The sequence below is a fragment of the Cibotium barometz genome, chromosome 58, assembly GCF_041138505.1.
Source record: "Cibotium barometz isolate CiBa-2024 chromosome 58, ASM4113850v1, whole genome shotgun sequence".
Lineage (NCBI taxonomy): Eukaryota > Viridiplantae > Streptophyta > Polypodiopsida > Cyatheales > Cibotiaceae > Cibotium > Cibotium barometz.
This window is the reverse complement of record NC_141103.1, coordinates 25,723,861-25,741,729: the sequence shown is the minus strand read 5'-3', so window position 1 is coordinate 25,741,729 and position 17,869 is coordinate 25,723,861. Positions and strand designations below refer to the sequence as shown.

Below are 17,869 nucleotides of genomic sequence, written 5' to 3'. Positions count from 1 at the left end.
CAAGAGGCACAGTCGTTGATTCCTATCCATAGAACAATTACTATCTGGGATTTACTTTATCTATCGTAATAACAGAATTTGAGTCTCGGTTTAGGGATCCATTAGTCCAGCCTAACCCCATCCAGTCCCATGGGTTCAACCACTGTAGTGATGGGATCCAATTAAGAATTTGGTTAGGTTTTATCCCGGGTACCAAGGAAAAGAGTTCCAAGGCCCCCTAGCCGGAAGTTCATGCAAATATAAAACTAGTCACACCACTTACACACCCAATATGAAATTGCCTTTTTCTTAGCATCAGCTAACTTTAAAACAATCCTTTAATAAAACCATTATGTCACTGATGACAATCCTCAAAGTCTCTGGTTGAATCCTTATTTCTAGTCATTCATTCATCGGTATACTTATGGCATCATTGGCAACCAGAACACTCACCACCTGTTCACTCAGGGGCCTTTTCCATAGTTCCTAGCTCATAGTAACTGGCAATATATTCATATAATAGAATGGAATCTCCGTGGAAGATTAGCAAGATCAACCCACAGATCCATATAAAAGAGCCATGGACTCATCCGTTTTGAGGACCAGCAAGGTCAATCAACCAGATCCATGCCCGATTTCAGAAAACAATTCTTATTCTTTATTCCAATTTCTTCCACGACGCACGTGTGGGTATCTTCGGCAACCCAGAGCCCGAGCACCGTATGGTCAACACCCTCTAGGATCCTTCGCAGGTGACCTAGCGCTTCACTCATAGGCCGCTTCCTTGGTCCCTCATCCACCGTACCGGAAGCTCACCATTCAAATCGAACTGAGGCTGGTCAAGACCTCGGTCGACCTTGCTACGCGAGACGTCCTCCATTGACTCTCCGCCGTGAGCAGTTGCAACTTTAACAGTTAGGTCTTCATGACCTTAATCCACAAGACGGTCAAAATGCTTCCCTAGCATTCTTGACATAAAACAGTCATTTACAACAAACAGTCACAAAATACAGTTTCTATATCGAACTCTCATCTTACCACATTATCCCCCCTCAGTCCATATTACTTATTCCACATTCCATTCAATGTGTACTCATTCTCATCCATTTATCCATATCGAGACGACACATTATTTCACATACACATTCACATTCATTATTCTACATACATATCCGTGTTCGTACATCCACATCATACATCCAATCCCATATCCGCATTCATCCATATCCACATCCATACATCCACATCCATCTCCACATTCACATCCATACATTCACATCTACATGCATATATCCATTTTCACATCCTCGTTCATACATCCACATTCACATACATACATCCACATCTGTATCTACATCCATACATCCACATCCACATCCACATTCACATTCATACATCCACATCCGTATCTACATCCATACATCCACATCCACATCCACATTCACATCTACATCCATATATCCACATCTACATGCATACATCCATTATCACGTCCTCATTCATGCATCCACATCCACATACATACATACATCCACATCCACATTCCCATTCACATCTATACATCCACATACATACATACATCCACATCCACATTCCCATTCACATCTATACATCCACACACATACATACATCCACATCTACATCCACATTCCCATCTCCACATCCACACATCCACATACATACATCCATTTCCACATTCCCATTCATATAACCCCATATGCCTTCACATCTAATCTTTTACATCGCATCCATTCTCACCCTATACCTCCTAACTTATTTCATAAGCATCTTATCACTTCTTATCACATGTTATACACCTCTTATCACATCCTATCACATCTCATATCTATTTATAGAATACAAGAGAATTCTTATATTTGATATAAGATTTTTTTACACATTTATTTATGCATAAATTCCATTTAAGGAGATTAATACTTCCGAAGTAAAATCAATCTTTTATGCATCTTCATATGCATAAATTCATTTTAAATGAAAATGACACTTTTGAATTAAAATTCAATCTTTTATGCATCTTCCTATGCATAAATTCAATTTAGATGGGAATGACACTTTTGAATTAAAAATCAATCGTTTATGCATCTTTCTATGCATACATTCAATTTAGTAGGAATTACACTTTTAGAATAAAAGAATTTCTCTTATGCATCTAAGTTATGCATAAAATCCATTTATGATGAAAATCACACTTTTAGTATAAAAAGAATATCTTTTATGCATACCTTTATGCATGAAATCCAATTATGATAAAAGTAACACTTTTACATTAAAATAATAATCTTTTATGCATACCTCTATGCATGAAATCCAATTATGATAAAAGTAACACTTTTACATTAAAGTAACAATCTTTTATGCATACCTCTATGCATGAAATCCAATTATGATAAAAGTAACACTTTTACATTAAAGTAATAATCTTTTATGCATACCTCTATGCATGAAATCCAATTATGATAAAAGTAACACTTTTACATTAAAGTAATAATCTTTTATGCATACCTCTATGCATGAAATCCAATTATGATAAAAGTAACACTTTTATGTTAAAATAATAATCTTTTATGCATACCTCTATGCATGAAAATCAATTATGCATAATATAAAAATCAATTTCTCTACGAATGAATATCTTTCAATTAATCTAGGATGATAATTCCTAGAATATGGTAGGAAGTCCTCTTTTCATGCTTTGAATGAAATTATTTTATGCATAATTTTTATAAAAATTTTGCCATAGCTCCGCTGCTATGACTGATAAATCTCAATTTTTCTAAGGGATAAAGCTTATCATTAAGGAAATAATTAGAATGATCCCTAATTGGATCATTAATCCATAATGGATTGAATCATCAATATTCATGAAATACATAAACTAAAAGCATAGAAAAAAGCCATTAATTTGGCCTCAAGCATAGATTAGTCTTGGATTAAGGAAAAGCTTTATGAAAAGCTTCATTTGGATTGAGAATGGGTCATGAGTATGACCATTTCTTGAGTGAGAGAGAGAAATTACATAAAAACCATTTGAATTAAGTATAAATGAAAATTTATGTAATTCTTAACTATCTTAATCAATTAACTTCAATAGCATTCATCAAAAATTATATAACTCTTCACTACCATTCATCAATTAACTTCAATAGCATTCAAAAACCATTCCAATTAAATCATTCATCAAATTATGTAACTCTTCACTTCCATTCATCAAATTATGTAACTCTTCACTACCATTCAACAATTAAGTTCAATAGCATTCAAAAACCATTCCAATTAAGCTTCTCAAGCTTGAGAGGGGTTGAGAAGAGAGAAACATTGAGAAATTATAGAAAAGATCAAAATTCACCATTTACCTTACAAATTGCTTGATTCTTTGTTCACGGTAGAGGCTCCCAACTAATCAATTGGTTTAGTATGTTGATGGAGTCACCAATGGGGATTGAAGAAAGAGGGAAGCTCCAATTTCATCAATTTGGAGAGAATTTTAGAGAATAGTAAAAATTAACATTATTTCAGCATAATTCTAATATAGTAAAATTCTCCTATTTTTTTCAAAGGACTCATGTTATATTTATAGGAGAGGGAGGCAACCAAGGCTAACTGATTTCTATAATTTTTCAGATTCAATTTGGTTGAATTTGGACTAGATTTGGACCTAGTTTGGTTCCTTTTTTATTCGGTTTGGTTCCCTTTTGATTTGGTTTGGTTCAAGAGAGAGGAGAGATAAAAATATCACATTATTTTTGAGTTTAAAACTCATTCAAGCATGTGAAGTATGCACCTCTTTTAATGGACTCCCCTTCCTTACATATGTGTCAAAATGGAATCATTATACCCAAAATATCTCATATTTTTAATATTGCTCATAGTTTTTTACTAATAAACCTTGTAAATTTTCAACTCTTCATCTTATGTGAGCATTTACTCATTTTTGGATACCCAAAATATCTCATATTTTTTATATTACTCATAGTTTCTTACTAATAAACCTTGTACATAGTCAACTCTTCATCTTATGTGAGCATTTACTCATTTTTGGGTATCTTCTTTTACAAATTGGATTTATCTCCTCCCTACACATGGATTGATGCTATTGGCCCATAAGAACCTTAATTGGACCATAATCCCAAAATTTCTGAAAATCTAGACCCTTAGACTGTCCTTTATACCCATTTCTAATTAATTCCAATTGCACATTGGAAAGTTCTTTTTGAATTTCTGTTTCAGGGGAATTCATTTTAATAATATGAGAAATTTTTCTATCTAAAAATATTCAAAATCTGAATATTCTCTCTCTAGAATATTTTCTCTCTCTATGATAAAACGGTTAGAAACAAGATCTTTTATATTTCTGAAGAGGGGATTGATTACAGGGGAAGATGCTGGACATCTTGAGAGGCTGGGGAGGAATCTTACAACATTACATTATAAAAAAAGGTTTCTTATTACATAATCTTGTACAGAGTCTTTTGATTTGTACAATCCACCTAAATATGGAATCAATTGTTCTTCCAAATAAACATCATCTGGGTTACCTTCGAAAGGAAGGAGTGATATCCATGTTCCAATGGTATTATACATTACCTTTTCATGGGTATCATCATTTAATAATGTATTTGTGGGATCATAGGGATGTTTGTTGGATATCCTCAAGAAGTAAAACAAGTTGGGTGATAATTAAAATTCAAGTTCAACTACTCACCAAGTTACCCTGTTGAGCTCATTGGATATCCACATCAGTGGACCACTACCTCGTGTTTGAGCCACTCCCAAGTCTCAACTTCGTTGTGCTACTTGCAGTACTTATTATTCTATCAAGCTGTTAGTAGGAGCGACCTACTACCCTCAAGCTGTTAGTAGGAGCGACCTACTACCCTTTCGTACAACAAATTACAACATGTATGAGATATGAAACCACGATGACAAATGAACTAAGCTTGCAAAAAATGGCAAAGACAAAGCTTATAAGTCATGCGAGCCAGCTTACCTTTCCTTCAGATCCATAATTCGTCGCACTGTCCTTTAATATTAGTTGACTCGCATGTGCCCCCTTTTGCTGAGGGTGTTATCCTTCCTGGCCTCTTTCTTTGCCTTCCTTCACTCCTTAATAGTGTAATTGGCAGGAATTTGTGAACCATCTTTCAGGCACCTTCTTACGTGATACCTTCTATTACTGAGGATCTTTATCTGATTCATGTGATTCCTTGTCTACTCGTAGAAAAAATGCATGTGTGGTGGGTTTGGGAGCTGCTCATGCATGCACTACACCACATACCTGAAATCTCTATCCTTATGCTCTCCCCATGGTTTAAAGGTATATTTATAGGTTTGGTAATAGTACCCTAGGTTTGTTGGGATGAAAAACAATTGGATATGACAAATTAGAGTAAGAATTGAATGCACTTAGTGAATTGGTTTACTTTTCATGTATCCCACAAGATTTATTAGCATTCGTTGGCAAAATAAAAGTTAACGAGGGGCATGCCTTCATTGTTGTGCAGATGATCTAGCTGTGGAGATCTATTGTTGATTTGTTGGAGTTTGATGATCTGCAATCACTAAACTCATAGAAGAAGGTAGGATGCAAGCAAGATCAAGTGTCACCCCAAATTGGATATAGTGCTCTTGCTGCTCTAATTTTGTTTTTTCTCTTTTTTTTTTTAAAAAGTTTTTAGATAATTTTTACTGTTTTCCTTTTTTATACTTGGTATAATTTGTGTATGATGCTTCCTTTAATTTAAAATCTAGTGGTTATTAGGGAGTTAATGTGGTTAGGGGTAAAAAAGTAGGGTTTATATGGGCAATCCCCCTTCCTAAATCACATCACACCTTGACTTCACTCAACAATTTGTAGGCCTTTTTTGGCCATCCTTTCCATGCTGACTCTAATCCAAGGACTTAAGTGGTGGTGGTGCACCTTGCTACTGCTAGATTTTTGCTATCCAATTGCAAAAGTAGCAGGGTACTTTCAGAAGAACAGACTAGAGAGATTGTTTCACCAGCATTTCTTGTGTGAGATCGTTCTTGGAAAGATGATGGAGATGGTGGAATTCTAGATGCGGAGGCGACTGATAGATCTCTTTCAAGCAAGCATGGTGTAATCTTGGAAGTTGAGGCTTCATTATATCTCTAGCTTCTATAGTGGTTGGTACATGAAACTTTTGATTGGTTTTTAGGGATCCAAACCTTTTTGGTGGCAGTGATGATGTTGTTTTGAATTTCTTTCCCTTGGGGGCCTTGGGAGCCTTAGAATGTTGTGATGATGAGATTGAGGCCTTGAGTGTAGTGTGAGTACTTAGGTAGAGACTCTTCACTTTACTGGGTTTAAAACCAGGGTGATTGGTTTTGTTTTGGGAATCCTCATAATATCCTTGACCTGCTAAAAGATCAATGAGAATCCATTGAGAGTTAATCTGTCGTACATGGATATTTTTCACGGTTATTTCTCCTTGTTCTTTTTTGTGGTGTTTGTCTATGTTTGTCTATGTTTTTTCACGGTTATTTCTCCTTGTTCCTTTTTGTGGTGTTTGTCTATGTGGAGAAATTTTTGAAACCTCTTAAAATCTGGTCCTAGAAGATGAATCTTGTGAACTACTAGGTGAGATGGGTGCTAGTGGGTTGGAGGAGGTGGCAATATGTTTTCCTGATGTTGATGCTTCCCCATAGTGACTCTTCTTTAAAGTGGGTTGTGGTAGTGGTTTTGAAAAGATAGAGGGGAGAAGAGAGCTTGAGCTCTTGCAAGCACACACACTCACAAAACCCTAAAAGAGAACACAAACGGTGAGAGGCTGAAAATCTTCTTCTTCTTCACACAACACTCAACACACCATATACAAAGATAAGAGCACACAATATGAAAAGGTACTCAACCAAATACATACTAGGGTTCTCTATAGTGTGAACCCAACTAAATGAGCTCGTGCTATAACTATGCAAGTCTCTAGAATGGCTGTCACACAGCTTGTCATCCATTGGCCGCATATCACCCATGATCTCACCAACCATGCCAGTGGTGTAAGTGGGGCCTATCCCCCAGGCGGGTCATCAGTGTCCACCGTCTCACTAGATGAGCTCGATATCTTAACACTTTCCCTCGAGCTCAACTCCATCTCGTACACCAAGCAAAGCCCTGAATCTGCAGAGCTTCTCTGTACCCAATGCTTAGGTGAAGATGTAAGCAACCTAATCCTGTGTGCTGACATAAACAAGGTCAACATTTCCTGCCAAAACCTTCTCTCTAACAAAATGGTAGTGGACCTCTATATGCTTCGTGCGAGCATGAAAAATTGGGTTCCTGGACAACTGTATACTGCTAATGTTGTCACACAGAAAATGATTAACTTGTCTATCCACTGATAGACCCAAATCTGCAAGTAGCTTTCTCAACCAAGCTACCTCACATGCTTCCATAGCAGCACCTCTGTACTCGACCTCTCTAGTACTCGATAGAGCAACCGTAGGATGCTTCTTTGCTGCTCCAAGTCATAGCAACACTCCCTAAAGAAAAAATGAAGCCACTAGTAGATCTTCTATCTGAGATACTACCAGCCCAATCAGCATCTGTGTACCCATGTACACATATCTTTGTCCCAGTTTCATAAAATAGTCCACAATGCAAAGTAGACCTCACATACCTCAGTATGCGTCTCAATGCATCCAAATTTGGCTTGCGAGTAACCTGCATAAGCTGACTCATCAACCCAACAGCATAGCTCAAATCTGGCTTGGTGATGGTCATGTAGATCAAGCTTCCTACTATGCGCCTGTACATAGTAGGATCCTCCAAAAGTCATGCCGTACAAAAGGTTAAAAACACAGATCGAAGACGGTGCCCACATACAAAACCGAGTAGTATTGTAATTTCTATACAGACTCAAGGAAGGGCCCACACAACATTGTTGACTCACCCCTATCTTGTTGACCGCATGGCACGATAGGGGCAAAACTGCATGCTGCTATCGATCCCTTCGCACCGTTTTACAGAAGCAAAAAGAATGCACTAGATCACCTGAAGGCACATGGAAACTATGCCTGGGAATGTTGTGGTCGCATGACGCAAGGACGGAGGTCTATGGAAGTCAAAATAGGATAATGTGGTCCCACATCTCTATGTATACCTGAGATGGACTATTGGGACACGTGGCACACTTCCATTCGTTATCTCCAATGGCTAGTGACACGTGGCCCGTTCTCATTGGATCGTTCATCAACAGTATCTTCCATGTAGCATTTCATGATTCGTTGTCGTACAAGAAGGTATGGATGTTGTATATAAACGTTTTTGCTCATTTTATCGTTCCAATGTATCCGCAATGGCACGACCTCTCAGTTTTTAGCAATTGAACCTCTCCACCTATCGCACCATTCCAGAATGGCTTTTTCTCCACCATCAGCAACAGTTCATGCCTCATTGAGGTCACCATCCCCAGTGGGTGGTTCAAAGCCTTCACCAAAAACACCTATTGGTTTGTAGTCTTCAAGGGTATCTCCATCCATATCCAATGTTTCAAAAAAGAGAGGGCTTTCCATATCTCCTACAACAATTACAAACTCATCTAAGAAAGTGAATAAAACAAGCAAACCCTCTAGTCTTTCTCTTAGTGCACTATATACTCAATCAAAGTTAAGTGTATCTAAAGCATGTGGAACACTTACAAAGTCACCAAAGGTAGGTCATATGGCATCAAAGAAGTTTAAGTCATCATGCAAGGCTCCTGGTCTTTGTGAGATAGTAGTGGTGTCTCCTACAGAGAGAATGTTGGATTTTCTTATTGAAAGTGGAATTGAGGCCTCTTTCTTCTTAGTTGCTAAGAATATTTTCAATCGAGAAGTTAATGTCTCAATGATTATTAATCATGCCATGCCATTTATCAAAGAGGACTTTGATGAATTTGAGGAAACTATAGAGCCTTCTATCTTGATTGATAGCAAGGAGTATGTCCATGTCGCTGTGGGGACCTCCTCTATTAGGAGACAAACATTTACAAAGAGGTGTAGTATGTACAAACTTCAAAGGTTTTTATTAGAAAATGTAGAATGCTCCTCTCATCCAAAAGCTTGCAGGAGAATGGTCAAAGTTGCTGCCCTTATAGTTTTCTCCATTGTCAAATATCCTCTTAGAGGTGAAGAGGAGGATCTTGAGGAGATTGAAGGCTCTTCAAACTTTTGCTTTCTCATAGATTTAGAGGCAAATGATATAGAGGAGGAACTTGGACATGAGGAGGAGGAGAGGCTTGCTAAGGATGATGAAATCACATAATTAAAGGCACATACAATTGCTCAGTCACCCACAAGGAAAGTGGAGATCCATTGCATAAATATATTGTTCCTTCATTGCCAAGTTTTCCTATCAAGGATAAGGAGTATTTACTCCTTTCTGATATTCAAAAGTTATTTAACTTGAGCAAGGACTATTGTCTTGCCACCATCAATGCATTACAGTATATTATTTCAACTTACAATAATTTCACAAGGTTCCTCTTGTTTACAGTTATATAACCAAAAATTCTAGTAGCGGTTGTCTTCTCAAGAAACATGATTTTGCTAGCATTGGCTTATATAGTTGAGAAGCCATACAGTTAGCAGAGAGCTTTAATACAAAGTATAAGCCGGTCTACATCCTCAGAGAACTCGCTATGTAACACATGGAAAATATTCTCATCCATTTTGGACAAATAGTGTCCAAGTGCAGTATCTTTCTTGCTAGAACCTGCTTGCCTTGAGCCTTTACCTCTCCCTCAGAAGTTTGTCTTCATCTGCTTGCTCCAACTGTAAACAAGAGGAACCTTGTGAAATTATTGTAAGTTAAAATAATATAATGTATGGATTCAAATTCATATTCACTTACCTTTTGATTTTCATCTTGTCCAGAATGAGATTGAAGTTTCTTTGATGTCTTTAAGTTGGACATAATCACTATGTTCCCTTCCAACCAACATCGGCAATACCAAGTGAAGCTTGAAGCTAATTAAATTCATCATCGGAGATCAATGGTTCCGACTATTGTGATTTCTTAATACATGGTAATAAAGCATGAGTTGAGTGAATGAACTTGTCATCTGAAGTAGACACATCTAAAGCAACAAGCTCATCATTATGCTCATTCTCAATATCAATAAGCCCTTCAGCAGCTTCAGAACCCTCTACATTGATGGTGGCAAGACAATAGTCCTCCCTCAAGTTAAATAACTTTTGAATATCAGAAAGGTGTAAATACTCCTTATCCTTGATAGGAAAACTTGGCAATGAAGGAACAATATATTTATGCAATGGATCTCCACTTTCCTTGTGGGTGACTGAGCAATTGTATGTGCCTTTAATTATGTGATTTCATTATCCTTAGCAAGCCTCTCCTCCTCCTCAGGTCCAAGTTCCTCCTCTATATCATTTGCCTCTAAATCTATGAGAAAGTGTTCCACATGCTTCAGATACACTTAACTTTGATTGGGTATATAGTGCACTAAGAGAAAGACTAGAGGGGCCAGTAGGCTTTGTTGGAGAGGGTTTGCTTGTTTTGTTCACTTTCTTAGATGAGTTGGTAACTGTTGTAGGAGATATGGAAAGCCCTCTCTTTTTTGAAACATTGGATATGGATGGAGATACCCTTGAAGACTACAAACCAATAGGTGTTTTTGGTGAAGGCTTTGAACCACCCACTGGGGATGGTGACCTCAATGAGGCATGAGTTGCTGATGGTGTAGAAGCAGCCATTCTGGAACGGTGTGATGGGTGGAGAGGTTCAATTGCTAAAAACTGAGAGGTCGTGCCGTTGCGGATACATTGGAACGATAAAATGAGCAAAAACATTTATCTACAACATCCATACCTTCTTGTACGACAACGAATCATGAAACGCTACATGGAAGATATTGTTGATGAACAATCCAATGAGAATGGGCCACGTGTCACTAGCCATTGGAGACAACGAATGGAAGTGTGCCACGTGTCCCAACAGTCCATCTCAGGTATATATAGAGATGTGGGACCACATCATCCATTTTTGACTTCCATACACCTCCGTCCTTGCGTCGTGCGACCACAACATTCCCAGGCATAGTTTCCATGTGCCTTCAGGTGATCTAGTGCATTCTTTTTGCTTCTGTAACGGTGCGAAGGGATCGATAGCAGCGTGCAGTTTTGCCCCTATCATGCCATGCGATCAACAAGGTAGGGGTGAGTCGACAATGTTGTGTGGGCCCTTCCTTGAGTCTGTATAGAAATTACAATACTACTTGATTTTGTATGTGGGCACCATCTTCGATCTGTGCTTTTAACGTTTTGTACGGCATGACTTTTGGAGGATCCTACTATGTACAGGCGCATAGTAGGAAGCTTGATATACATGACGATCACGAAGCCAGATTTGAGCTATGCTGTTGGGTTGGTGAGTCAGCTTATGCACGTTCCTCGCAAGCCGAATTTGGATGCATTGAGACGCATACTGAGGTATGTGAGGTCTACTTTGCATTGTGGACTATTTTATGAAACTGGGACAGAGATATGTGTACATGGGTACTGTTGCATGCAAATGAAGATCAATACAAGGAAGCAACAAAAAAGATACTTAGGGCTCTTATAAAGAGTTCCACTTTGTAGATGAATGTGGGAGAGGGCTTCACAATAATCCCACATGGGAACTTTTGAGAGTTCTAGAATTTTTGTATAAAAGGTGGCTCATTTGAGAGCATGGACACATTGGGCAAACTCATGTTTGAGCTCTCTTGAGACTAGCTCTCCCTCTTCTTCCATAGAGGTGCAAGCTCTTCTCACTCCCCATCAACATTGTTGTAAGTTCTATTCTTTTGTTAATTCAATGCAATGAGTGATGTTTGTCTCTCTTCTCTTGTCTATTCTCTAGTATGCATGTTTCTTTGTTGATAGCTTCAAGGTTTGTGTGCATGCTAGGGAGTAAGATTTTGAGAATGAAGGATGCTTTGAGCTTGTGTATGCAATAGCTTAGCTTTCTTCTTGTTTGGATGTATGAAGGAGTGGGATGATGAGTAAATGAGTATGGCAAGATTGAGCTTGAGTGTGTGTTGAATCTATGTCAATAGTAGTAGTTTTCTTAGCATTCTCTCCATCAAATGGATAAGCTTTTGTGCACCGGTACGGGTTGAATCCCTAGCTCCGAAAGGGATGCAAATCCCATTGGATTGAGCTAAGTGTGGATCATACTACTCTTGCTACAAGTGAGAGAGTTATTCCGTCTCTCCATTGGCGCCGCTGCCGGGGAGAAGACTCAAATCCGGTTGAGAGTGTGTGGAAACCACCACTATTTTCTCTTTTGGTTGCAAAACCATTGAGTGATTAGGATAAGTTCGGGTGTGCGATCCCGGTGTGAGTAGATAAGGTTAGGATAAGAAAAAAACTATTGAGCGGTTGAGGTTTCTCCCGCATTGTTTTTTAAGTTTTATTGATTTTATTCCTTTTCAAGTACCGTCATTATGCTTACATTCATTGTTTTTTGCCATTTCATGCTTTCATGCTCTTCGTTAACACGTGATTAGTAATAAAAAAAAAAGAAAAAGAAAAGAGGTGCGTTGCTAAGCTCTTCCATAGCTTATGCAAGCTCCATAGACTCCCAAGCGTGGAGCCCGCTCAAGGAAGAGAGGAGAGAGGGAAAGAGAAGGGAGAAAGGGAAAAAAAAGAAAAGAAAAGAGGAGAGTGGTTGCAAATTTTATTTGTATTTTTGTTATATATATATATATATATTTTTTAAAAAAAACACACAAAAGGCATAGGCTGTTGCATCGTGAAGAATGGTCGCGTGGAAGTATTGAGTGGCCGTTGAAAGAGCCTTGAAGGCGGCCTTAAGAAAGAAATATAAATCTATATATATATAGATATATATTTCTATTTTTCAGTTGCTTTGAGAGCTGCATCGTGGAGGGGGTCGTGAGGCCAACAAGTGTGTGAAGGCGGCAATAATATATATATATATATATATATATATATTATTAATCACGTGGAAGTAGGTGGCCGAGCGAAGGCAGAGGCGGCCAGCCAAAAAAAAAAAAGAAGGAAAAATATAAATCTATTTCTATTTTTGCAGGGATGCGAGCGCTGCAGACGGCTTTTAAGAAAAAAAAACAATTATATATATATATATATATATATAATTGTTTTAATCATTTTTACGTTGGCGGGAGGCAAGGCCAACGAGCGAAGGCTGGTCGGCGAGAGGTGTGGAAGAGCAGAGGAGCCGGCGCTGGGAGCGGTGAGCAGCCGGCAGAAAGAAGAAGCAGAGGCGGCTGCAGAGCTAAGGGCGAAGGGTTGATAGAGGCCGAGTGGAGGTAAAGCCTGCGTGGAGGGCGCCTGAGAGAGCGGAAGAAGCGAAGGCAGTTGCTGTAGCAGACAGAAGGCGCAACTGGTGAGACTGGCAGCTGGAGGCGACTAAGGCTGCAGCAGTGGAAGGCAGGCCGGCGAAGAAGAAAGAGGAGGGCCGAGGGGCTTGGGCTTCTCAACGGCAGCGTCCGCAGCAGCATAAGAAGCGTGGAAGGCGGTGAAGGGCAGTAGCCTGGAGTCGACGTGGAGGCTGCGTGAAGAAGGCCAAGCTGCAACCAGTAGAAGGTGCAAGAAGGCCGAGGCCGGCTCCAAACTGTGGAGGCGCCTGGCCGTTGAAGAGAAAGCGGAAGGTAGAAGGTGGTGGAGCAGCTGGCGCGTTGAAGACGACCACGTGCGCCAGCGGCAAATCCGGCGAACGGCGAGCGAAAGATAAGGTTGGTGGGATTTTTTATTTTTTTTGTTTTTTTTAAAAAAAATTTAAATTTTCATGATTTTTGTATTTTTTTTAAAAAAAATAATAAAAAAATAAAACAATAAAACAATAAATATATATATATATATATATATATTTAAAAAAAGAATTAAAAAAAAAAGGAAAAAAAGAAAACAATTAAATATTAAAAAAAAAGAGAAAAAAGATTAAAAAAAACAATTAAATTTTTGTATTTTAAAAAAAAAGATATTAGTCTCTTTAAAAAAAAAGGGGAAAAAAAGAAAAACAATTAAATTGAGAAAAAGAAATTAAAAAAAAATCATAAAAATAAAAAATAAAAATAAAAAAAATAAAAAAATTATTATTATTTTTTTAGGGGTCCATATTGTTTGCATATTTTTTATTTTTCATTTCTGTAATTTTTAGCATAATTAGAGTGATTTGCATTGTTTTAACTTTTTGTTATTAAAAAAAAAGACAAAACCAAAAAATTCTATTAAAAAAAGAAAAAAAGAAGAAGAAGAAAAAACAATTTTTATTTTTGTATTTTGAAACCATTGTTCATCATTTAAATTTTTGCATAATTAAGGTAGCTTGCATTTTTTATTTTTTATTTTTTTTAAGAATTTTTGTAAATGATGCATAATTAGTAAATTCATATTTTTTATTAGGCACGAAATTTATTAGTTCAAAAAAAAAACAAAAAAAATAAAAAAGACAAAAACAAAAACAAAAAAAGACAAAAACAAAAACAAAACAAAAGGAGAAAAAACAAAAGAAAACTAAAGAAAATTTAAAAAATAATAATAAATTAAGTGTTTTTAGGAGTCTACCTTTGTGCATATTTTGTAATTCTTCATTTTTAATTTTTTGCATAATTAGTGTAACCTGCATTTTTTTTAAGTTTTGTAACTTTGCGCATAATTAGTATTTTTTTAGTGTGATTCATAATTTTTGTGTAAGTTTAAAAAAAATAAAAAAATAAAAAACATAAAATCATTTAAAAAAAATCATTTAAAATAAATAGGATAGATAGTTACGCCACACATACTCCTTTTAGTAAACACATAAAAAACCAAAAAAATTTGACCTTATGCACTTGCGGTCGGGACGTCGTGTAGATTCTGCCATAGGACCTAGGGCACCTTCTAGAGTACCTACGCAAGAAAGTGGGACCCAATCGGTAGGCAATTTGGCAGATATTGCTGAAACCCTATCTGAATCCCAATCCGATACCCTTTCCTCTAGAACAACTAGTTCATTGTCCATGGACAATCTAGGGCCGACAAATAGTCATCCCGTAGCCCCAAATAGGACACCCTCAAGATCCTTTAATCCATTTGAAGCCGACACCATGGGGTTAACACTCAATGTGAGACTCCAATATGTCTACACAAATGCTCAAGGAGCTGAGATCTTTAGGGATCCACAACAACGGTATCTTGTTAAGATCGCCGACATTTTCTCAGAACTTGATAGAGCACCTCTCGTCAATGACCAGGGTAACATGTATATGGGTGGAGATGGTGTTCGCTACGAAGTCACCTACCATCCAGAAAATGTAGACAAATTAGGGGAGCTCTCTAAAACCGAGTTCTTAGACTTATCTGAACTTTCCAGAGCAAGGGTGTCTAGAGATGACTGGCTCATCGAGCCTGACATGCCTGGACCATCCAATGCCCAGTCCTCAAAGCCATCCATAGATGATTTACTTCTTGTAGATCTAAATTTGGAAAGGGATAGGAAAGGCAAGAGAAAACTGGATCAGGGGGCTGAATGCCAATGGGAGTTTGTACGACAAATTCCTGTGACTAAGGTCTTACAGGATGACCCACTTCAAGAGGTCTATAAGGACTCGTCAGAGGGATATTATGCCACGACTAAATTGCCACAGCTAGATCTTCCTCTAGCTCATGTGGTGGTAGTTGAGAAGCTTGCAGGACACATGAACAGAATAATTGATAAATGGGCCAATGAATACCGAACCTTAGATTGGAAGGAGATTCGGGAACTCACGTGGAAAGGACAACCATTATTTATGGAAGTGTTATCAACAAATACAGCCAAACCAGGAGAGACAGCCTTTCTTGGAGAAACTGTTGCTCCTCCCCTACGAGAGTTCACTAGAGAGGGACCTTCAACATCTAAGTGGACCACTGCTAGTAGCCCAACTCTAGCACCAAGATATCGTCCTACACCAAATGTGCGACCTCAGGTCACACCACACCAACATCTTTCTCACTATAACAATCGGAGGATAGGGGAGCCAACTCGGCCTCCTATAAATGCACCTCCTGAAATGAGGGTGACAAGATCTTTGGAAGGGTTTGGTGAGGCTGGTAATAGGGTACCCACACCAATTTTGGAAACATGTGGACCATCTTTCCAAAGAGAGGAACAATTTCCACTGAGAGTGAGAGGCCGTAGGCCCTATGATGAGTATTCACGACAAGTAAGGCCATCAACTCTTCAGAAATTGGTTAAGAAGTATGAAGGGTCAGGAGATCCATACGATCATGTAGCAGCTTTTAGGCAAGCAGTTCGAGCTGAGCAAGTTGCTGATAAGCATACTCAAATAGAAGGGTTTGGACTCACTCTTGAAGGAAAAGCCCTTGCTTGATTTCAGGCATTAGAAGCTTCAGACAAAACTTCTTTACGAGTTTTGGAAGAGAGATTCATTGCTGCTTTTTCTTTGATGGGAATTCAACATGACACGGTAGCACACATCTACTCTTTCAAGCAAGGCGAGAATGAGAGTGTTAGAGACTGTGTAAATAGAATGAAGCAGTACATTAATCGTTGCCCAGAAGATGAAAAGCCCGCCCAAAGTCGATTAATTTCTCTCTTCTTAAAAGGCCTCAAAAATTTAACACTGCATACACATCTCTATGCAAAGAAGCATACAAGTTTCAATGAGTGTTGCCATGATGCTATGGATTTCACCGATAACTTCAAGTTCCAAGATGGTTCTGGCCCTGAGGTGAAACCTAGAAATCAGTGGGGTGATGACCAAAGTTCAGGGTCTAGCGCGCTAGTAAATCCAGACCAGATAGCTAACCTAGTACTAAGGAGATTGGGACAGACCTATCGTCCACCCATGCAGCCACAACAACAGCAACAGAGAATGAGGAGTATACTTCCTACAGGTCCTCATCTTTGTGGAGCATGTGGCGGTGACCATAAAACAGAGGACTGTAATACCTTTTCTCCTCTAGTCACAAACCAACCCACAAAGAAGTGGTGCCAAGCCTGTGCATGGAACTTTACTCATACCACACAGGAATGTACTCGCATTGCGAGAATGAGACAGGAACGTGAGCAGCCGAGGGGTGGAGTGGCTCCACAAATGTATCAATAGTATACTAGTTTTGAACGTAAGCCACCGATGACACAAGAACAAGCACGACCTGTTCTTGGTGCTCAACCTCCTGCTCCAGGGACTGCTCCTGTGAGGGTTGTCGACTATGACAATTCAAATATGTGTAGAGACTTGGTAAACCCAGGCTATGTGGAAGAAGAATACGCATCATATTCATCCAAAGATAATCTCTTTGAAAGTCCCGCATACCCAAGCCCAGCACTGGACGTTCAACCAGGGGAACAAAACTCTTTAATGTTGCTAGGCGGCTACCAACCTAGGACTCCAGGCCCCTCAGGTCAATGGCAGCCAAGGAAAGTAGAGGCCAAACCAATGGGTCCCTGTTATGAGTGCGGAGAACCCCATTGGGCTCGTGATTGTCCACATCGCTCAAGGCAAGCATCTCGGTCAAATACAACAGTACAACAGTTTCCACCAATCGAAAGATATTGTCTAGGGTGTTGTGTAGAACACTTCCCAAAAGACTGTCTGCTGAAACGACATGAGGAAGGCACCTCTCAACCAAAGGTTTCACTCAACCTTGTAGGCACAGTTCCATCGCCACCTTCATCTGAGAATGAGGATGTCGTGCCACTTAGAGTCATGACTCGATCACAGACAAGAAACGCTGAAATACAAACTGATGAGACACCTCGAACTAGGGACGCAAAGACAAATCTAGTGGACAAAACCCTACAGTCCAGTAGAAAAAAGACCACTAGGAGGAAGAAGAACCGAAACAAACAAACTAAAAGTACATCCACTAGTTCTCAAGAGATCTCTAAACAAAACAT

The 17,869-nt window shown here is 38.7% G+C and overlaps 1 protein-coding gene across 1 annotated transcript in view; it reads left to right on the top strand.

Annotated features, from left to right (window-relative positions):
- LOC147606082 (cytochrome P450 71AU50-like) overlaps positions 1–13,505 on the top strand; it is a 31,128-nt gene extending 17,623 nt beyond the window's left edge. Inside the window, exons 4-5 of the mRNA XM_086792900.1 lie at positions 13,154–13,264; positions 13,383–13,505. Coding sequence (XP_086649026.1) covers positions 13,154–13,264; positions 13,383–13,505 — 234 coding nt within the window. The remainder of the gene's footprint in view (positions 1–13,153; positions 13,265–13,382) is intronic.
- The last annotated feature ends 4,364 nt before the right edge of the window (positions 13,506–17,869 follow it).